Below are 23,223 nucleotides of genomic sequence, written 5' to 3'. Positions count from 1 at the left end.
TATTGGCCAGACATTTTAGCTTGGAGGTCCGAACGAATATGAGGAAAGCAGAGATGCAGAGATTGGTGATAGAATCTCTGGTGGGACAAGGAAAATGGGAAGAGGGAGCCTTGGATTGGTTACCCGAGGAACAAGAAAATGTGGAGCTCCGGAAAATGGAGATGCAATTGCAGAGCCAGGAAAGGTTAAAAGCAGAGGAAAGGAGAGCTGCAAGAGAACTCGAGGAAAGAAAAGCAGCACAGGAAAGAGAACTCGAGGAAAGAAAAGCAGAGGAAAGGAGAGTTGAACGAGAACTCCAGGAAAGGTTAGAAGAGAAACAAGCAGAGGTAGTTGAAAGGTTGAAAGTTGAAAGAGTTGAAAGACAAGAGTTGTTGAAAACAAGAGAGAAGGAGAGTTGAAAGGGAACTCGAAGAAAGAAGAGAAGAGAAAAAAAGCACAAGAAAGGAGCGCTGCAAGGGAACTCGAAGCAGAGGAGAGAAAAGCCGAAAGGGAGTTAAAGGAACGTGAAATGGCGCTTCAGCAGGAAATGAAACTCAAGGAGCTGGATTTAATGAAAGAACGGGGAGCGGTACCATCCATGCCGACTGGTTCGACAACTAGTCAGAACACCTGGGATGTTGGCAGACACGTGACGCAGGGTGCATCAAAATACAAGGCAAAATTTTAATGTCAAAATGTGGAACTGTCTGGGGTTGTATTTTGTTCTAATACATATCTAAATGATTTCTGCAAAGTTTTGTGAAAATTCATTGAGATTTGGGGATGGAAAACGGCATGTGAAATTTTTAAAATTTATTCATTTTTGGGTATTTTCAGAATTCTTATTCCTTGGACATAAACATGCAAGAAATTGTCTTTGACGACATGTTATTATAATAAAACACAAGAAATTATATTCCAGAACATTTTTAAAAATAAAAACACAAAAGAATATTTTAGAATTTGTTTTCTGAGAACTGCAGTTTTGAGAACAAGAGCACAAGAAATTGTAATTAAGAACTGCAGTTTTGAGTTATTGGTGTTCTTGAGCTTCCTGGAGTCCTAGTCCTGCTCTGTGTCTGGCTTGCGCTTGCAGCAGCGAAGACTAAGCTGCTTAGAGCGGTCGGGTTCAACTGTCTGCAGCACATTCTGCAGGTGATTCTCGCTCCTAGCTGCTGCCAGGAAGTCTGAAGTGAGTTTGACACCACGTTTGGCGCAGTCATTGACGACGTTGATGGCACGTACTTTCGCCGCACTCGCCTGGAATGCAGCACTGGTATCCCACTCCTCAACGTCGAGTGAAAGAAATTCTGGATCAATGTGCAGCTGGTGCATACCAAACCAGCAGTCTGGGTTGACAAGGTCGGCCAAGCTGGTGGTCGGGAAGAGGGTTGGAAACTTTGGCTTGCCAAAGCCAGTGCCAAAGCGCAGCTGTGGGAGAACAGGGAAATTAGCTGGCTTGTGCTCAAAAATGGCGTCCGCAAGTGCACGCCGCTCGCTAACTGGCACCTTGGTGCTGAATAGTGCCAAGGGCAGCATGTCACCCATCATGTACCAGAGGTGCCTTTCCAGCGCCTTGATTGCTGATGCCGCGATGCCCGGGTCAACTGACTTGTACATATGCAGGTGGTGGTACAGTGTGAGGTCATTCCATGCAGCATCTATGGCTGTGTCGCAGGTCAACCACCATGTTGCGTAGATGTGCATGATGAAATTGGCAAACGCCCGAATCTTCAGCACCTGCTGCCGTGTGGTGATGGTGCCTTTGGGAAAAAACGCAATGTGCTGCTCCATCAAGGCCAGCTTGAGAATGTAGAGCAACTTGGCCATCCATCGGGCGATGTGCAGCGCTCCTGGCCGTTTGAAAGTCATTGGAGTCTGTACTGCCCTGCGTGCACCCAGATACACAAGACACAGCTGAATGAACTCGCGGTAGTCACCTCGCTTATATTCGAGCACTCCCGTAGCACATGCGGTGAGTTCAGCACGCAATTTGTCCATAAATTGTGGTTCAGCATCAGCAGGAACATAGCGGGACAGTGGGCCACGATCATCGTGTGGCAGCCGGTGCCAGTTGTCCCGCAGACGTGCAAACAATTTTACCTCTGGTGAGCGCGACGTCTCCACCTTGAGGTCGGTGAAAATTTGGCTGAGGATCACTTCGCCGATATGGTGCCGGCATGCGGACCAGAGCAGTGGTCGACCCAGTGAGTTCTGTACACCAATGCAGGCTGCCGTGAGATGGCCAGTGTTTGATGCGGTGGTGTCAAATGCCAAGTTGACAACATTGTCGACACAGTTCCACTCCTGCAGCAGCTTGCACGTCAAACGGGCAATGATCGTTCCGCATGCCTCATCAGTCCCCTTCATGTATGCTGGCACACTGAGTAGCTTGAGCCGTGCTGCATCTCCAACCACCACCCTTAGACGCTCCTCCAACTGACGCACATTTTTGAGCGTCGGCGTCAATTTGCTGTCCCAATGCAGTGTGACCATAGAAGGCGGTGTCCACTGCTCTTGCACTTCCTCGCTGATGGCTTCCAGCACTTTGCGGCCTGATCGGTCTGCCGTTGCATTGGATATGGAAACTTTTGATAAACTGCCACCTGATTCTGCAATCAGGCCACGTGTGAAGGTAGCCTGCTGCATCAGCGTGATCTTCAACCGTGCAGCCAGTGACACGAGATTCGGCCTGCTGAGGATGTCAGGTGGTATGAAAGCTGTGGTGCCAATCTTTTTGCGCTTGCGGGTTCGTGGTGTATTCCTAGCTGATGAAATGGCTGCTTCATCTGCGGTGCTGTACTCATCACTTTCGCTCTCCATCTCCAACATGACCGTGTTGGATGTCGCGGCTTGCTGCTGCTCCTTGATAGCGCGTGCCTGACAGGCTGCTTGATAGCTTCACGCTTTCGTCTCCGTTTGACCATGCATTACAGCTTGGCATCAAATGCACCAAATGTGGCCACTCTGCCATCCTTCATGCTGACCAGGAAAGCAACGTCCTCCGGATCATGGATCAGCTCCTCAGCATTTGGAGACCACAGCGGGAATGTGGCATCCAGCCTATGCTCCATAACATCCACCTGTCGAGCTGCAGCCTCACTGGAGCGCCTAGCCTGCGGTATGTGCCGCAGTTTGTTGTTGTCATTGACAAGTGCCACCATCTTGTCACATGCGCGTCGATCACTGACCATTGGGATGTTGGCCTTGGCGTAAAATGGCCGCACCTGCTCTAGGACGGCCTTGGCCATCTCGAACCGCGACAAGGCTCCGATAGATCCAGGTCTCTTGGCATGCAGTTGTGCATCACAGTTGTAAAGCATACACCGCAAGATCTGGCGACCACTTGGCAGCTTGGCACCAGTGATGAGGCCATCTTCCTTGGTGATGCTTGGACCTAGGCCGAAGACAAGTTTGCGGCTGCTCTTGCGGGAGCCTGAGTGCGAGGGCGGCATCTTGTGTGAGCAGGATCCTGCGACAGGCGACGGCGTTGAGGGAATAGATTGCTTGGCTAAAAAACGACAAGATGCTAATTTCGTTGTCTCCTATAGATGTGCAAATACAAATCACCCATGACTACAGCAAAATGGAAACATATGAACTCCAACCAATAAAAATCATGATATTACCAATCAAAACTAAGTCGAAGTCCCCAGTTGACATACTAATTAAAAGTAAACCATGGAATCCAGGAGAAAATGAGATATAGGTCGTAAATACAACTGGGTACTCACCTTTGTGTACACTGTACAGCAGGAGCGGATCTAGTTTTCAGGTAACGGGGGGGGGGGGGGGGAGGTTGAATGATATTTGAGTGAAGGTGGTATATTAATATGCACTGCAGTATATCAAATATATACTGTGACTATATTTGGTATAAAAGTTTATGAAAGGGTCAAGGCCTAAGATTAATTACATTTAACATTCCATTTATTATTTTTGGCCCCATATTGCCGATATCATAACATTATACGGAGGCTTAACTGGAGGGTTGCAACCCCAAAATACCGCTATATCCGCTACTGCTGTGAATGTAAATATTACTTGAGTTCATGTTCATGATTAACCATCTCAATTTAACATTCCTTTTACAAACTGACACCATTTTACTGGTGTCATAACATTATTCAGTTGCTGAACGGAGGGTTGTAACCCCCCTAAACCCACCTCTAGATCTGCTACTGTACAGCTATACACGGATTACACGGCACCGCTGGTAACCCCCTTCAGTCGAAAATTCTCATGTGCCGTTCTACCTCTAAATCAACATGGACTGAAAAAATATTTTGCATGTGTTGTAATAACATGGAATAGAACACTTTTACCACCCAGGCAGATTAATATGCTGGAAGTGTGTATATTGATGCACCCAAAGAGGTAGCCAATTTTTTCACACTTTGAGAAAGTGGCTCAACTGCTAAAATGGCCTGAGGAGTCCTGGACCATGTTAGTGCAAAGTGTTCTGGTGGGTAAAGCTCAAGATATTTATTCGGCTTTACCGTTTGACCAATGTGCAGATTATGGGATAGTGAAGAAAACCATTCTCAAAGCCTATGAATTGGTCCCTGAAGCTTACCTTCAAAAATTCCAGAATGCCAGGAAGAGGGAGAGTGAGACCCATGTGGAGTTTGCCAGAATGAAAGAAACCACGTTTGATAGGTGGTGTGATTCAAAAGGGGTTGGGAAAGACTTCAAACTATTGCGACAATTGATCCTGGTGGAGGAATTCCAACAGTGTGTCCACGGGGACATTAAAATACATCTGGAGGAAAGGAAAGTACCAAAGTTGTATGAGGCAGCCACCATGGCAGATGACTATGCCTTAACACACAGGATGGGGTTCCACAAACCTAACTTCTCGCCTAGACTCAAACAGGGGAGCTATGGTACATCCGGTGCGGAGAATGAAAATTCATGGGGGCGGCCTCGATATGACTATGAGGACAACTCTGATACCACAACTTTTAGAAATCAGAAGACTATGGTTCCAAGACGGACCTATCTTCCGGGGGGCTCGAGGCAGACCACGAGGTTCTCCTCCGGGCCTACTTGCACTTTTTGCCATAAACCTGGACACTTGATGTCCCACTGTTATGCCTTGGGAAAGGAAAATCAGGAGCGGAGTCAGACTAGTACAACTCAGAATGCAAGGGCAAATGTGAGAAATCGCCCTCAAAAGGGTTACCAACCATTTATTTCAGAGGGGTTTGTGTCACTGGAGGGAGGACTCGACTAACCAGAGACCTGTTAGGGTATTGAGGGACACAGGAGCACATCAATCTTTAATGCTTGAAGGCATTTTGTCATTGTCAGAGGAGACGGCAACTGGTGATAGTGTTCGTTTACCATTGGTGGCTGGGTTGGAGCTCCACTTCGTGTCATCCATTTAGAGTCTGATTTGGTGTCAGGACCGGTCACCGTAGGTTTACAAGCCACTCTTCCTGTAGAGGGAATCTCTTTTATTATCGGGAATGATTTGGCCGGTGGTCGAGTTTCTGGTAATCCAATGTTGATTGAAAAGCCCAGTCGGGAAAATAACACCACACCAGTTAGGGATGGCGGCAAATTTGGCAAGTTATTTGTTGGTGGACTGAACTTCAAAACAAAGGAAGAAGTTCTGACCTCTGTCTTCAGCAAATATGGACCGCTTTTGGAAGTGCGGCTGGTAAAAGACCGGGAAACGCAAAAGTCAAGAGGGTTTGGCTTTGTCACGTTTGAAAGCACAAAGGACGCCAAAGAGGCAGAGAAGAATTGGAATGGTAAGGATTTGGAGGGTCGGACCATAGCCGTAGAGAAGGCAGGCCGTAGGCATCGAGGGGGCTACAGAAGAGGGAAAACGTGGCGGTAGTTTTGGTGGTGGCCGCAGTCGATATTACTACGGAGGCTCCCAGAGTTACGGCAGCTCCCGAAGGAATGATAATCAGGGTAGTGGCTGAGAAGGAGACCGCTATTCACGTGACTACAGTGACAAGCGGTCCACCCGTGATTATTACGAAAGTTAGAAAGAGTTGAAGCACTGAATGCTGCGGAGCAGCCGAGCAAAAATTCCTGCACGGATTAACCGTGAACGCCATGTTCCTAAAGGCGTCCATGTAGTGAACTTTCCTACACGGATGAACCGTGAACTCCACGTTCCTAAAGGCACCCATGCAGTGAACCTCCCTGCACGGACTAACCGTGAACTCCACGTTCCTAAAGGCGTCCATGTAGTGAATACTTCCAGGCCTCACCACCCCAACCACCATGGAACCTGGCTTTCAGCTCGGCCTCCCGGGGAAAGTGCTGTAGATTTGCTTGACTTTGGATTTTGATTATTACCCCTTAACCTTCATTCAAAAGAAACGAAAAGTAAAATCGGAGAGGGATGAGATGGAATTTGGCTTTGCAGGAGTCCAACTGGGAAATTGAACATGTAAAGGGCAGGGACAATGTCGGGGCTGATGCTTTGTCCAGAGTCAATTAACTTTGGAAATCTCTGTGGGTTGTTCGAAGTTTTGTTGCTTTATTTTTGGGGAATATTGAATATTGTTGCTCACGGGAATTGATGATTTGGGTTGTGAGTTTACTTTTGTTGGTTTAAAGAGTTTGCCTGCAAAGAAAGTTTTCGCTGTGTTCAAACTTTCTTTCTTGAGGGGGGGAAGTGTTACGGATTCGGCACTTCCGTGGTTGTGGTTTTCATCTACTTGAAACCTTTCTGGTTATGTATTATTATTCTTATTGGGGTTGGAAGGAAACGGCAATTATTGTTGTTAAAAGGTAAGGTTATTGTTGTTAAAAGGCAAAAAGGGTTAATATTTTACATGAAACAGGAATCCGGATCGAGAACCGGAAGACGACGATAGAGGAGAGGAAGAAGAAGGCATGAGGAAGAAGTGGAAAGACGCGTGTCTTGAAGCTCCGTACCGAGCGTGGTCGAGCGAACGTCGCGAGTGAACTTTGAGTCCGTGAAAGGAATTTCATGCGATTGGTTTTATCGCTGGAGTATTGAGAAACCTGCATAGTCCTGGGTCGTGAGAGGACGCTGGCGTCACTTGCTCGCCGCTTCTCTGACTGGACCATTGTCCGTATCTTGCTTTCCTGGTGGTCGTGGCGGATTTTTGGCCATTGAGTCTGCCCTCTGCACGGTCCCGGCTCTGCTCTGCTGCTCCTGGCTTCACCTGCTCGGCTCCTTCGCTGTTTCCTCGGGCTCACTCTCGTGGGTTGTGCCCATTGTTTGCAGCGGCGGTTTGCCGCCGTGATCTTGATTGGCGGCGGCGGTCGTTTGCCGCTGCATTTGCCGCTTTGCCTCCTCAACCTTGGCCTCGTGCTCGTCTCTTCGCTCCTGTCTGCCCTCTGCATGGTCCCGGCTCTGCTCCTGGCTTCACCTGCTCGGCTCCTTCGCTGTTTCCTCGGGCCCACTCCCGTGGGTTGTGACGATTGTTTCGCCTCCTCACCCTTGGCCTCGTGCTCGTCCCTTCGCTCCTGCTGGCATGGCTCTGCGGTACTCCGCCGCAAGGCTTCTCCTGCTTAAAACCCGCTCCACCCCATCATGCATCTCCGCAATCAAATCGAATGGACTCCTGCGTCGACCCAGGTACATTCACCGTGGCTCCGGTCGTAAGTTTGTTTATTTACAATCAGGTCACTCCATCCCCATCCTCTGGTCGGCTCAGCGCACTCCCACTCATCGTCCCAACACACCTGGTCACAACAACGCACAAAATCGCACCTCCTGTCTGCGAACCCTGGCCAAATCACCTGGATTCATACCCGCCGTACCAAACAACATCAAGCTCACCCTGTTCAATACCGAGTCCCTCAACAACAAATGCCTCATCCTGAACGACTACATCCTGGAAAATAAACTGCACTTTGTCTCACTGAGACCTGGCAACAACCACTGGACTACTACACGCTCAACCTCACCACACCCAAATGGATATTCTTACATCAATAAACCACGCTCGGAGGGCCGAGGTGGTGGAATTGCCGTTATTCACCGACACGACATCAAGACCAACCTCATCTCCATCTCATCTGCTCCATCATTTGAACACCTGGCTTTTAAACTCTCTGGTCACACACAGTCAGTCATGGCGGTTGTCTACCGCCCTCCCAAACCACACCCATCATTCCTGTCTGACTTCTCCTACTTTCTGACCCAGCTACAGTATGTTCCCTCTCCCCCTCAATCCTCCTCCTTGGTGATTTCAATATCCACATTGACTCCACTGACTCCACGCTAACCACTGACCTCACTGATTTACTCACCTGCTTTAACCTCACTCAACATGTCAACTTTCCTACCCATAACCGTGGTCACATTTTGGACCTTGTTTGCTCTACTGGACTAATTTTGCACCATCTCTCTGGCTCCGACCTCACTCTCTCTGACCACCTAGCCATCACTCTGACCATCAACATCCCCACCCCAGCACCAAGGCATTATCGCACTATCAACTTCCGTAAGCGAAACGCTCTTTCACCTACCTCATTCTCATCGACCCTCTCTGAAAAAATGTCCACTTCTCCCTTCGTTGACCTCCACACCCCTTCTGACCTCACTGACTACTACAACCACACTCTCTCCTCCTGCCTTGACCAACTTGCGCCTATAAAAACCAAAACAGTTTCTTTCACCCATTCTGTTCCCTGGTTTACCCCTGAACTCCGCCTGATGAAAACTCGTGCTCGCCAACTTGAAAGACTCCGCAATAAAACAGGTCTCACAGTTCACTCCCAGGCCTACAAGGACCACATACAACACTATAAAGATGCCCTCTCCCGCGCCCGCTCCGCCTACTACTCTCAAATTATCCACTCTGGCTCCGGAAACCCAAAAGCACTCTTCTCTACAATAAACAAACTCCTCAGCCCCCTGAACACCACCACCCAGTCATTCACAATAGACAACTGCATCTCCTTCCTTTCATTCTTCCAACACAAAATTGAAAACATCTACAACAGCTTGACCACCGCCGCACCCGCTCCCCCTCAAACCACCTGCCCCCCCTTATCCTGCCATCCCCTGTCTCAATTCTCCCCAGTCTCCCCTACTGACCTCTCTGAACTCATCGGAATGAAAACTGCCACCTGCACTCTTGACCCCATCCCCTCCAGCTTTGTCAAAGCCTCCCTCCCTGCTCTCTCTCCACTTATCATTGCAACAATAAACTCCTCCCTGTCTACAGGCATCGTCCCACCATCCCTGAAAATTGCTGCTGTTACCCCCATTCTGAAAAAACCTGGACTAAACCCTGACACCCTAAATAACTTCAGACCCATCTCCAACCTACCCTTTCTGTCAAAGGTTTTGGAACGCGCTGTAGCCACTCAACTCAAACATCACCTCTCTGCCAATAACCTGTATGAAACATTCCAATCCGGATTCCGCTCCAACCACAGTACTGAAACTGCTCTCCTCAAAATCACCAACGACCTTCTCCTCTCCTCTGACGCTGGCAACCTCAACATTCTCATCCTCCTCGACGTCAGCGCCGCCTTTGACACCATCGATCACACCATCCTCCTCACCCGACTTGAAACCACCTTTAACATTACCGGCACTGCCCTCTCTTGGATTAAATCATACCTCTCTGACAGACGTCAGTTCATCTCCATCAATAACTGCAAATCCCCCACTGCTCCCCTCCCCCAAGGTGTCCCCCAAGGTTCAGTTCTTGGCCCCCTCCTCTTCATCCTTTACCTGTCCCCCCTCGGTCACTTAATCCGCCGTCATGGTCTCCAATTCCACTGCTTCGCCGATGACATCTAGCTTTTCATCTCCACCAAGTCCATCTCCACCGCCACCCACTCTATCCTGACAAACTGCATCACTGAAATAAAATCCTGGCTTCAAATCAACTTCCTCAAACTTAACTGTGATAAATCTGAAATAATCATCATTGGCCCAAAAACGCTCACCAAGTCCACCCATAACTTTGCCCTCAACATCGACGGTTTCCCAGTATCCACCTCCCCTCACATCCGGAATCTTGGCATCATCTTTGACCAAACCCTCTCCTTCGACAAATACACTAAACAGATCACAAAGACAGCCTTCTTTCACCTGAAAAACATCGCCCGTCTCCGTCCATCCCTCTCCTCCGTGGCTGCAGAAACCCTCATCCACGCCTTCATCACTTCCCGTCTGGACTACTGCAATAGCCTCCTTTATGGTTCACCCTCAACAATCACCAATAAACTCCAATACATTCAGAACTCCGCTGCCCGTCTACTCACCCATTCCCGGACCCATGACCACATCACCCCCGTCCTTTACAAGCTTCACTGGCTCCCCATCTCCCAGAGAATCCAGTACAAAATCCTCCTCTTGACCTACAAAGCCCTCCATAACCTGGCCCCATCCTACCTGGCTGACCTCCTCTCCAGACACACTCCCACCCGCAACCTCCGCTCTGCTGGTACCAACCTCCTGACCCCCCCCCCATCCGGACCAAATTTAGATCCTGGGGGGACAGGGCCTTCTCCATCGCTGCTCCCACCCTCTGGAACTCGCTACTTCACACCATCATAGACTCCTCCTCACTCACCACATTCAAAACATCACTCAAGACCCACCTGTTCAACACTGCATTCAACATTTAACCCACAGCATCTAACCCCTGACTATCTCCTCTCCTTCTCCCTCCTTTGTGCTTTGAATATTTCCCTATTGATTCTTCTTTTTTTACAATTGTTTTTATGTTTTGCTATGCATTATGTTTTGCACTCTGTCAAAGCGTCTTTGGGCTTCCTGAAAAGCGCTATATAAAATAAATGCATTATTATTATTATTATTATTATAGTCAGGTATAGGCATTGAGGTTCTGGAGAATCCTCGCCTAGGCGCTTCGACTCAAGTAAGAGCCGTCCGCCATTTTTCACCGAGCGCGTCGTTCACTGGAAAAGGTTTTTGCCGCGTCAGCTGGTCTCACCCTCCGGTGGTCTGCCGGGGATGGGTGTGCACTAAAGCAGCGTTTGAAGATTACACTGCGGTTCGCTGATTGAACGGTGAATGTCCACATCTGGATCGTGTCTTTGGGATTTCCCTTTCCACCGCTAGTTTGCTGTTGGCTGGGACCACGTGACGGTCCACGCCTTGCCTACACCTCCTTACTCGCCTCATCGCCTCTTCGCCGGGATCCCCTTTGAGTTATAGAGACATTGAGGAGTGTTCTGTTCCATTCACTGGGAGCGCAGTGAGTTATGTGACTTTAGTGGTGGTACCATCTTAAGATATATTGATTGTATGGTTGATTGCTATCATTGCTGTAATGTTATTCCTGTGTGATTTTTAATATATTATTGGTTTGTTGATAACTCGGTGTGATTTCCATGTTGATTTCGACACGGAATAACATTTTTCTGCCGTGGCTCCTCCCGGGGTTTGGATGTATACCGAGACCAGGAGGTCGGGGAGGAACACGTCACACAATTATCATCATAATCATATGATAATGGAGATATGGTGCATGACCTTGGTAACAGGTTAACAGGTGGTTTAGTCCATTGCGTCCTTATGTATGTCTATTGTCACGTCTGAAGCTCCTGTTGAAACAGGAACCTCAGCGCCAAGTTACACTCGAAGGATTGGCCGAACGATCTTTTATTATTTCTTTTACTGCATTTATTCAATTAATTCTAACACTTCACTCTTCTCCAAGAACTTCAATTGGGCCGAATTAATGGCGGGAAACGGACACAGAAACATAGCTGAAACACGTTTCTGACCTTGTGAAGGGTTTATTTATGAAGTAAACAGGGAAAAGGGTAACAAGATGCTATAAACAAAAATAGAATGAACCATGCGAGTCAAATGGACACAAAGAGGTTAATGAGATATTCAAACGTATATGTACAATGATTGGAAATAAAACAATTCCTAACCCTCTTGGCGACACAGATCACACTTATACAACAAAACAATTGCAGGCGAGACTTCCCTTTATCTGTCATGTAGCGTGAATGCAGGCTCAAAATAGACCACTTCGGAGACCAGGTGTGGGACGATTCCGAAGCTAAAATGAGCACAATGAAGATGGTGCTTCGTGAACAATGCCAGCGATGATCTCGTGATAATCCACCTCCTCCACCAGGCCTTGTGGGCCTCTCTGTTCCATAAGCAAGGCCTCCTTCCTCACAAGGCCTTTGTTCTCTCCTCTCTGAACAACGAGGCCTCTTTGTCACCAGGTCTCTCCATCCTCCTTCCTCAAGCGAGGTTCCCCACGATCTCTCCCTTCATGCGTGGTTCTCTCTCGTTCTCCTCCTCCCACAAGCAAGATATCTCACGATCTCCTTCTTCACGAGTGGTTCTCTCTCCGGTTCTCTCCTTCCTCAAGTGTGGTTCTCTGCTCTTGGGCGAGTTATCCGCTCTGCCCATCCCTCTCCCTTCATGCGTGGCCCACGGCAGTGGCGCCTACTAAAAAATAAATGCAGGATGGCACTTACATATCCAGGGCACATTACGCCATCATGGCTGACACACACTGCCCAGACAGATGGTGATGGCCAGCCAGATGAGAAGTTCTTGAAGTCTCTCATGAGAAGTTCTCGCCTACTAGTCCCGCCTACCATGACGTATTCACACCCACATATTAAGATTTAGCTTGTCTATAAATTACATATGCTGCCTCATCAGCATCACGTAACAAACAGCTTAACTTGACAGGTCCCTGTTACATGTCAATCTAGCAGCTACTCGGAACACTCGGAACTCGGAACCCCCTGCAATAGTATGTATGTATGTGTGCATGTGTGTACTTATGTATGTATGGATGTATATGTGCGTGTATGTATTCATGGATGTATGATTGTATGTTCATTTTCAATGATCGGATTTGGTTTGTGTTTCCATGATTGTTCTGGAACAGGAATGTTGAAATGTTTACACATGTGCCAGTGGATTACTCGACAGATGTTGTCATGTCTTTCTGTGTACAACTGTTCCGACATGAGTTTTTTTACATGCCAAAAGGAGGTGACTGGTACTTTGTTTCTATTCCACAAAACCTGCATTTGTTCGATTGGCTCAATCCCGCAATTTTCTTAAAGCCAGTTGTGTCGTGTCCCTGGTCTTCAGCATTTATGATGATTCGTTCTCCATTCCAATTAATTTGACCTCTTCTTCGCCATTCCAATGAGCCTTTCTTATCAATCCCTCTTCTGTCAAGTTATTTTTTGAATCTTCCTGCTCTTCTGGCATTCTCTCATTTGTCAGAGTACTTCTGCTGATATTTATTTTTGTAGTTTTCCTTTTTCTTCTTTGCAATCATTGGTGCTGCATTTGTTTCTGTTTCATTTTCCTGCGTAGATTCCAATACTTTCACTTGTTTTTGGAAGTTTGTTGCTGAATGGATGAAGGATACCTTTTCTGATTTGTTCTTTTCTTGCTCATGGACAAATCTCATTTGATAGTCTGTTGAGCTTTTCGTCCTATACTCCTGGGGACATTTTTCTATTCCGAGGTAGTTGTAAGATGTTTCGTTTTCTATTCCTGTATTATTGCACTTTAATCAATTGAGTTATTGTGTGTTATTTGTGTTTTACCACGTAGAAATGGCCATTTGGCATATTTGCCAGGTCCAAATTCCATTTGAATGCCCTCCGATTACTGCTTTACTAGTTTGAGTTGATCTGCCAATTTGTTGTCATTCGGTGCGAAGAGGTTTAGATCATCCAGGTACAGTAGATGTGTCACCTTTCTTGGTTCTTTGGTCATTTTTATGTTGCACGTTAGATTGTATTTGCATCCTTGTTCATTGATGAGGATACTCAGTGGTCCAGAGCAAGACAAAACAGAAGGAGGTAAAGGCTGTCACCTTGTAAGATACCACGTCGTATCTTTACCCCTGGGATTTCAATCTTTCCTTCCAAGTGAGGTAAATTTCACCATTGTATTCCAGAGTGTTTTTGCTTTCTCTATCAGTGTGACTATTTGGGGGTTCACTTTGTATACTTGCATGCATCTTAAAATCCATGTATTTTTGACACCACGAAGGCGTTTTTGTAATCTATATAGGCTGTGGATAAGTCGGTTTGCCAAAGCTTGCAATTTTAAATTGACTTGTTTATTTTTGACTTGATTTTAATTTGAAAGCTCACTATTGTGGACTATCATGTGTATTTTAAGGCTGTCTGACCATTTGAAAGATTTTCCACAAATTGTGCATTTGTGTGGCTGCTCACCATTATGAATTGTCATATGCAATTTAAGAGTGGATGACCGATTAAAAGATTTTTCACAAATTGTGCATTTGTATGGGCGTTCATCATTGTGAATTACCATGTGTGATTTAAGGTTGGATGACTGATTAAAAGATTTTCCACAAACTTTGCAATTGTATGGGCGTTCCCCATTGTGTATTCTCATGTGTGTTTTAAGGTTGGATGACTGCGTAAAAGTTTTTCCACAAACTGTGCAATCGTATGGGCATTCGCCATTGTGAATTATCATGTGTCTTTTCAGGTGTGATGACCGTACAAAAGATTTTCCACAAATTGTGCATGTGAATGGGCGTTCACCATTGTGAATTAGCATGTGTGTTTTAAGGCTGGATGACTGCTTGATGGATTTCCCACAACTTGTGCATTCGTAAGGGCATTCACCATTGTGAATTATCGTGTGTCTTTTAAGGTGAGATGACCGTATAAAAGATTTTCCACAAATTGTACATGTGAATGGGCGCTCACCATTGTGAATTGTCACGTGTGTTTTAAGGTTGGATGACTGATTAAAAGATTTTCCACAAATTGTGCATTTGTATTGGCGTTCTCCATTGTGAATAGTCATATGTGATTTAAGGATAGATGACCGACTGAAAGATTTTCCACAAATTGTGCATTTGTATGGGCGTTCACCACTGTGAATTAGCATGTGTATTTTAAGGCGGGATGACTGATTAAAATATTTTCCACAATCTATGCATTTGTATGGGCGTTCATTATTGTGGACTCTCATGTGTATTTTAAGGTTGTCTGACCGTTTGAAAGATTTTCCACAATTTGTGCATATGTATGGCTGCTCACCATTATGAATCATCATGTGCGTTTTAAGGCGGGATGAACGATTAAAAGATTTTCCACATTGTGTGCATTTATATGGGCGTTCTGCATTGTGAATTATTATGTGTGATTTAAGGGTAGATGACCGATTAAAATATTTTCCGCAATTTGTGCATTTGTATGGGCGTTCACCATTGTGAATTACCATGTGTGTTTTAAGGTTGGATGACTGATTAAAAGATTTTGCACAAACTTTGCAATTGTATGGGTGCTCACCACTGTGGACTCTCATGTGTATTGCAAGGTTGTCTGACCGTTTGAAAGATTTTCCACAATTTGTGCACATGTATGGCTGTTCACCATTATGAATTATCATGTGTGTTTTAAGGCAGGATGAACGATTAAAAGATTTTCCACATTGTGTGCATTTATATGGGCGTTCTGCATTGTGAATTATCATGTGTGATTTAAGGGTAGATGAATGATTAAAAGATTTTCCACAATTTGTGCATTTGTATGGGCGTTCACCATTGTGAATTACCATGTGTGTTTTAAGGTTGGATGACTGATTAAAAGATTTTGCACAAACTTTGCAATTGTATGGGCGTTCTCCACTGTGAACTCTCATGTGTATTTTAAGGTTGTCTGTGCGTTTGAAAGATTTTCCACAATTTGTGCATTTGTATTGATGTTCAGGTTTCTTATCTTTGCGAGTCTTGTGAAAATTATTCTGTGCAAACATTTCCTCATTCGGCTTGTCTTGTTTGTAAAAAATCCTCTTGTTGGTTTCACTTGGCGAGTCCTGCTGTTGTGTGTCTGTGCCGTTCATAAAAGTGGGTGCAGTCTCCGTTGCAGATTCAGTGGATTCTCCTGCAAATACATCACATGACCTGTAAAAAAAACCTGACAAATGTACCCCTACATGCACATATGTATTTGTTCCACTGCAAAAAGTAAAAAAATATTATTCACATGAATATACAGCAATGTGCAAAAGTTTGGGTTTTTCCATGATATTCATACTTTCAGGCAAATTCATCCAATTATTATCAGTGAGAAGTCACATATTGTTATTCTAAAATAACAGCTTTTATGAATTCAGGTGCTTTTGTGGAACAAACTGCTTCAGTAAATAAGGGAGTTCGTAGAACCCGTCAATCCAGGCAGTGTTCAAGTATACAATTGCAGTACGTTTTTGTTGTTTCTGGCTCACAGCGCCAGAAACTGTGGTTCAACTGTGGTTCAACTGTGGTTCAACTGTGGTTCAACTGTGGTTCAACAAGGTTCATTTTTCAATTTTCCAAAAAGTTTATTTAGTTTCCAATTGTTCAATTTTCCAATTATTTTTTATTTTTAATTTAATTTCCAATTTTCAATTTTTTCAATTATATAATTTCCAATTATATAATTTCCCCAATTTTCAATTTGAAGAAAATTTGATTATAACAAAATAATGCTTGTTTATGCACGATCAAAACATTCAAATAAATTTTAAGCTCTATTTGAAGTACGATATCACAATATGACTACAGTTTGTTTTACCATTATTGATAAGGGTTTATACCTTGAAAAATACACCACGCAAAATGTTAATTAAAATCGAATTAGATGCTGAATATTTTGAAACATACAAGTATAATCATTCAGAAGCAATTCATATCAGATTAGGCTCAGATATTAATCACTTTTTTAAATTCATAAAGAACAAGACCGAGATTGTTTTTAAAATGGAAACCCCCTTTGAATTCATTATAGATGCAACTTCATTGGTGGATAATTCCAATACATGGTTAAAAATGAATACCGAATCTATTCAAAATATCATTCCAAACCCTATTCAAGATTATACGTCGAATCCGGGTCTCATTGCAATGATAAATTTTAATATGCTTTGTCATTCGTTTGAGGACCCTATCATTGAAATAAAACGCACCAAAAATATTCTTTATTTTATATTCGAAATAATACATATTTCAAAGAAAGTTGTTTATTATAAAACAGACGATGATGATAACGATGAAGATGATAACAATGAAGATGATAACGATGAAGATGATAACGATGAAGATGATAACGATGAAGATGATAACGATGAATATGATAACGATGAAGATGATAACGACGAAGATGACAATGACTATGATAAAACAAATAAAACAGATAAAACTCGTGATAAAACAAAGTGTGATGAAACATGTGATGAAATGTGTAAGGAAATAGGAGATCCACCTATGGATCACGCGATATTAACTTATCATCATTATTTCAAATCTGAACAATTTACTCGTATCAGAAAAATTGGCTCGATATCTAATAAGCCTGTCGCTGGACATACCGAATTAGATGAAAATAATCAACCCAAACCTATATTATTATATTGTAATAGTAATATCGGTATTGTAAAAATTTATATGATGCCAACTATAGATGAATAATATAGATGAAATAATATAAAATATTGCTTTTCAAATGATAATTTATCCACTGTGGTTCAACATGGTTCATTTTTCAATTATATAATTTGCAATTATATAATTTCCACAATTTTTTTCTCCAATTTCTCCTTAACCTTCTTAAACTGTAGATGTAAATTGCCAACCCAATATATTAAATAAACCCATACATATTTTATAGTTAAATTGTTTTCTTTCGACCATTTCAAGAATCGTAAAATCTTCAATAATACATTTATGATTATGCTTCCGTAATAACTGAAATAATAAATATTGTATATTCATAAAAATTTTCCTATCTAATTCTTCAACTTTATTTTTTACCACGTTTTTCATCATATAATTTTAATAATTGTTTAAAATCTTTAACCAAATCATACTCTAAATGAGAAATATCATCTAATTTCTTTTTCGTTAATGTTATATATATATTAAATTAATACTATCATAATATTTTGTATATTTTAATTATTTTGAAAACATGATGATATGTGCTTTGGTAATCTTTGAGTATTTTACATCATCTTCTTTATCATTTATCAAAAGTCTGTATGCATTAAATTCCTCATTTAACGCCTGATAAACCTTATCTGGTATTTTACAATATTGTTTTCCTTGATATTGGGCTACACACTCTTGAAAATGAGAAACTCGATTACAAATAAACATTCCTGTTACGTTTATCCTCGTATAATCTTTATAGGTCATACAGGTATATATACTCATTTGTTGGGTGTTACACATTAAACATATTTTAATGGTCATATCATTTATTTCAAAATTATTTATATCCGTGTTGTTACAATTTGTACAAATAATAATAAACTGCGTGTCATTATATGGGATATATATATATATTGTTGCGGTTTTGAGAATAAAGAATGACCCCTTCCCCCCCCCCCCCCCCCCTCGTAGGTAGTTGCACCACAACATGTAGCCTCGCTTTAGTTCAGTTATTTCTTATTAAATGTAAGCGTAGTCTCCTTTCCTGTGTTAGTTTGTGTTGAGCAGGCCAGTGAGTTAGGTGTTCTTTGGGCTGGAATGCCACGTGCTAGGCCTGGAACAAGTCTGGCAAGGCCGAAGGGAGGAGCTGCAGGGGAGTGGCCGGTAAGCAGCGAGCAGCCAATCGGAGCTCAAGGAGAGTGGCTCACAATGGCAGGGAGAGGAGGGGCTTGGAACATTCGGGTAAGGCTGGGGAGGGGCCACATAAAACCCTGCCCCGAGCCCCCCGCAAGAGTCGCCCAGCCCCTGAATCAGTGAGAGAGTCGCCCAGCCCCTGAGTCAGAGTCAGAGTCTCCGAGTCAGAGCTTTTTGTCACAGCACGAGTCAGAGTGTGCCCGAGTTCGTGGTTTGTGAGCGTTGTGAGAGTACAAGAGTCGGAGTATCAGAGAGCGTTGTGAGCGCAGTGAGAAAGAGACATTGGAGCCATGAGTGGATTCAGTTGCTTGTTATAGCCCTCTCTGTGCACGAATTCTCCCTGTGCCCTGCGGCTGTGAATAACGCGCTCGTGAGGACGATCCATTCCGGGCCACAGACGCACGGTCTCCCTGCCTGCGCTCCCAGCATACGTGCCGCGAACATCCGAGGGCCACACCCGGCGAGCTGTCCGGGAGTGAACGGCGCCAGGACGCGTTTGGAGCGTGTGCTTTTCCTTCCTCCTTTTCCCTGCGTGAGTGGGCCCTTGTCCGGGGGAGAAATTAAGACTGATTAAGCCTGCTCTGTCTCTCTTCGCCTTGTATAGTTGTAAATAAACCTGTTCTTTCTTCCATTTGACCGTTCCCAGCATTTCACTATTGGATTAGCATCGCACGAATAAAACCGCTCGAATCGGGTTCAATCAAAGTAACGGCACGAGTCAAGTGATGCACAAACCGCTTGGGCGTATTCGATTAGCGTGGCTCGTGCGAGGTCCAGTCCCCGTTTTCGTGGCAGCGTGGGTACCGAAGGTACGTGTGGAATCGACCCGATACCCTTCCGCACGCTCGCTACGGGAGTGGCGACTCGGCCTCGTGGACTGGAAGACCCAAGGGGGAAAAGGGGTTTACACCCCCCCCCCCACCCCCTGTACGTCAACGGGCTTTGAGAGATCCGCAACAAATTGTTGTCTGGGAGTGGGATAATTGGACCTCGAGTGCGCTTCACGCACTCGAAATTACGAGCGCACGAAATTTAGTGTTAAAAGCAAATTTATATTTGTACGATGGCTGGCCAAGACGATCAAATGCCAGTGGGAATAATAAATGGGGAAGAACTGATGACCCAGGATCGGCAGGACAGTTGGTAGTGGAGGATGGAGGATGTTGAAGTAGGGGCGGCAGCTGGGGAAGAAAATGGCGGCGCCTCGCATGCGGCGGCAGAAGCCGAGCCAGCTGTACAGGCGGGTTTTGACCTGCAGCTGTTCATGACACAATTCAGCGCATACATGGCAGAGTCAAAATGCGAAAAGAATAAAAGGAGTGAAGAAATGAACAAAATCGGCTAATCGATTGGCTAATCAAATGGATGCCCAGGGGGAGAAATCCACCCGGGAAATGAAGGAAATGAGGGACGAAGCAAGGTGCAACATGGAAGGGTTGGAAAACAAAATGGGTGGTCAAATGGAAAAATTGGGGGATGAAATAAAAGAATCCAGATGTGAAATGGAAAAGATGAGGGCAGCATCAAAAAGGGATATAAAAAAAATTGGGGAGGACATTGGGCGCAAGTTGAGAGAGGAAGTCGCGGTGTTACGCGACGAGGTGAAGCGATACGGGGAATGCGCGGAGAGCGAGGTAAAGCGGAGCACAGCCAAATTTACTGGGGCTATGGGGGCAGCGACACGGGGTGTAGAGGAGCCGACGATCGTCGCATTGGAAAATAAAATTTTGGGGGCGCCGGCGAAGGCCGAGTTGGAAAAGAAAATTTTAGGGGTGCCGACGATCGTCGTGGTAGGAAAAGAAACAATTGGGGCTGTAGAGACAGAAGAGACGAGGAGCAAATCACGGGAGAAGGAAATGGAACACGCACAAAGTCTGTTTGCACCATGATGCCGGGCTTGCTAACCCAATAAAAAGTTTGCCGGTGCTGGCGGGGAAGGAGGGCCTCGAGGTGAGAAATAACGGCATGAATGTGTTTGGCGCGAACGGGTGCTCGGCGCGCTTGGGAGAGAGACAAAAACTGGGCGTTCGCGGAAGGCCCATTGCGCGGTGTACGAGAGAGTGTGTTACGAAGTACGAGAGTGTGCACCGGAGCATGAAGGAGAATGCACACCGGAGTGTGTGAAAGGTGTGTGCGCGCCTGGGTGGTGTGCACAGGAGCGTGCGACACCAGAGTGTGTGAAAGGTGCGTGTGCGCCTGGGTGGTGTGCACCGGAGTGTGCGATAGCGGAGTGTGAGCGAGAGTGCACACCAGAGTGTGTGGGGGAGGAGTGTGCACCGGAGTGCACAACGGAGTGTGTGAGAGATGAGTGTGCGAGAACTGAGTGTGTGGAAGAAGAATGCACACCGGAGTGTGTGTGGGAGGAGTGTGCACCGGAGTGTGCAATAGCGGAGCATGAAGGAGAATGCACACTGGAGTGTGTGTGGGTAGAGTGTGCACCAGAGTGTGCGAGAACGAAGTGTGTGAGGGGCTCGTGTGCGCCTGGGTGTGTGAGTGTGGAGTGGGTCGTGGGTCGCGCGTGGTGAGGACGCGGCTCATGCATCGACAGACCGGGGTAGTGCTTAGCGGGACGAGCAGCGTACGCGAGCCCCTGGTGAGTTGTGTGCTGCAGGGACCAGAGGGGATCGGTGCTGCGTCGGTCTCACAAGGACCGGCGTGCACGATTTGGGCCTCCGGCCCCCGCACTGTATGGTTGGTGCCGTATGGCGACAGCCGATTGGCCGGGTTCAAGGGGAGGTAAGAGTTTTTGGAGCCACGCACCTTATCGGGTGCGGTGCTCCGACCGTGGCCGGCTGGGTCACCGTGCGTGGGACCGCGAGGCCCCGCGCAGGGATGGAACCCGGCACTTGGGCCCATCGATCCCTCCCCCCTTAGATCGAAAATCCCGGACGGACACCACCTCCAGGCGACCAACCACCCGCATGGATCGCTCGGCCCTACAAGGTCGAGCAGTGACAACGTACATCCACATGGAGAGGCTCGTCGTGTAGAGGACTGGGAGAGTAGTGTCCCCCACGTGGGGGAATGGTAGTGTCACCATTCCTCACACGGGGAGGGGCCCATGAGCATTAGTTTAGGGGGATGGCAGTGTTAGGCCCATGGAGGGGCCAGCAATGTTTGCCCCCATGGGGCACCGAAGCTAGCCGAGGGAGGGCTAGGATAATTGATAGGGATTTAGAGGACAGTAGAGACAAGATTTAAGTAGTGACACCTGAACTATAGAGGGGACATCGAGAGTTTAGGTGGATGTTAATAAAGGGAGTGCATAGTTTAAAGGGACGACGGGGAAGCACGAGTTTTAGGGGAATTAGGTAGATAGATGATGCTGAGTGAGTGAGGAATTGTGTTGAGACAAACGGAATTTTGCAGAGGTGTGTGAGAAAAATGGTGTGCAAGATAAGAGGTGTGGAAGTAGTTGGTGTGGAATAAATGGTGTGAAATGATTGGTGTGGAGTGCATGGTGCGAAGGATTGAATGGGGGGAAGTGGAACCCATTCGCGAAAGCCCGGGGGGTGGGGGGAGGGGGGTAAGGGGGTAGTGTAAAGCCAGGTAGAGGGCAGAGTTGAATTGAATGGATATTGACACCTGGGGTGCGGGTAGTAGCAAGAAGTGGTTTGTGGGGTGCATGAGTCAGTGATATGGCAAAAGATCAGAAATTGAAGGTTTAAAAAATTTTTAAACGATTCAAATAAGCATCCGTTGAATCATATCACACGCAAATCATCAAAATCTAAACAGTATTTTTAGAATTTCAATAAAAGCCTCATCACTGTTCATATCGGTAAATATTATTCCGTCGTGTTTCAAATTGTGATCGATACACTATGATCGTGAAACGTGATCGATAATCGTGTTCACAATCGCTATGTCGTATGTACTCCCGATACGTGTACCAAATTCCCGAAACGTGTAACTGTTCCAAATCAACAGTTAAAAGGATTTTGAGCCGATAGATGTTACGGCCATGGCAAGATCGATGGAGACAGCGATCTGTTTGATCTGATCCTCCTTCATGCCGAAGTGCAGATCCTCCTTCATGCCACATCCGATCGATGCAGCTGTGCAGCGATCGGTGCAGTCGTTTGTGTGGCACACAGTGCAGCGATCGGTGCAAACGTGGACTCCCACACTGCCCAATCCTGCTGATACTTGCTCCCGCAAAAACGGCTGCACCGCTCGAGATTTAACGGATGTTTATATAAATCGTTTAAAAGAAAAAAAGAAAGCCTTCAATTTCCGATATTTAGCCTTTTCATTTGGGCCTCCCAATTAAAGCCCTGCCCGTAGGGCGGGTACCGTTGCTCAACGTAAGAAGACGTCACAATGAACGTCATGCAAACACGAATGTTATGCGGGAGTCCAAACCTGAGAATACTGGAGACTAAAGCTGAAATTGGGAAAACTAAATAGCCTATTTTACTCCTGGGGATCCCAGGATTATCCACCGAAAATATATTTGCGATCGGTTCAGCAAGTTTTTACGGTACCTTCGAACGGACAGACAGACAGACATTTGGTGAATTATAGTAAGATTTTTAAATATTTTTTATTAAGCTCAAATTCTTCAATTTCAGAAGCTGGTAAATTAGTTGTTCTTGAAAATAATATTTTTAGTACACTTTTACTCTCTTCTTTCCTCCTCAGTGCAGGGTCGATATTTCATTAATCCCTG

General features: G+C 45.5%; 1 protein-coding gene and 1 long non-coding RNA gene across 3 annotated transcripts in view; one reads left to right on the top strand and one right to left on the bottom strand.

Moving 5' to 3' along the window:
* Window positions 1-23,223, top strand: part of LOC144891992 (uncharacterized) — a 707,648-nt gene that overhangs the window by 666,052 nt on the left and 18,373 nt on the right. The gene's annotated exons all lie outside the window — the stretch shown is intronic.
* Window positions 13,881-15,638, bottom strand: LOC137427345 (uncharacterized). Of its 2 annotated transcripts, XM_078777140.1 has the most exons (2): window positions 15,298-15,638; window positions 13,881-15,045 (listed from the first exon to the last, which is right to left on the bottom strand). In XM_078777140.1, the coding sequence occupies exons 1-2, from the start codon at window positions 15,587-15,589 to the stop codon at window positions 14,045-14,047; spliced, it is 1,293 nt and encodes a 430-aa protein (XP_078633266.1). In that variant the 5' UTR covers window positions 15,590-15,638; the 3' UTR covers window positions 13,881-14,044. The 2 variants fall into 2 exon arrangements, with proteins under 2 accessions (XP_078633266.1, XP_067972884.1); XM_068116783.2 differs by having other exon boundaries at window positions 13,881-15,638.

The sequence above is a fragment of the Myxine glutinosa genome, chromosome 5 (assembly GCF_964187855.1).
Source record: "Myxine glutinosa chromosome 5, kmMyxGlut1.1, whole genome shotgun sequence".
Lineage (NCBI taxonomy): Eukaryota > Metazoa > Chordata > Myxini > Myxiniformes > Myxinidae > Myxine > Myxine glutinosa.
Note: the sequence above shows the minus strand (reverse complement) of the source record. Positions and strands in the feature narration are given on the sequence as shown.

Excerpts from the sequence above, each read along its gene's own strand:
- LOC137427345 (XM_068116783.2), bottom strand. The coding sequence starts at position 15,589 with ATGAGAGTTCACAGTGGAGAACGCCCATACAATTGCAAAGTTTGTGCA.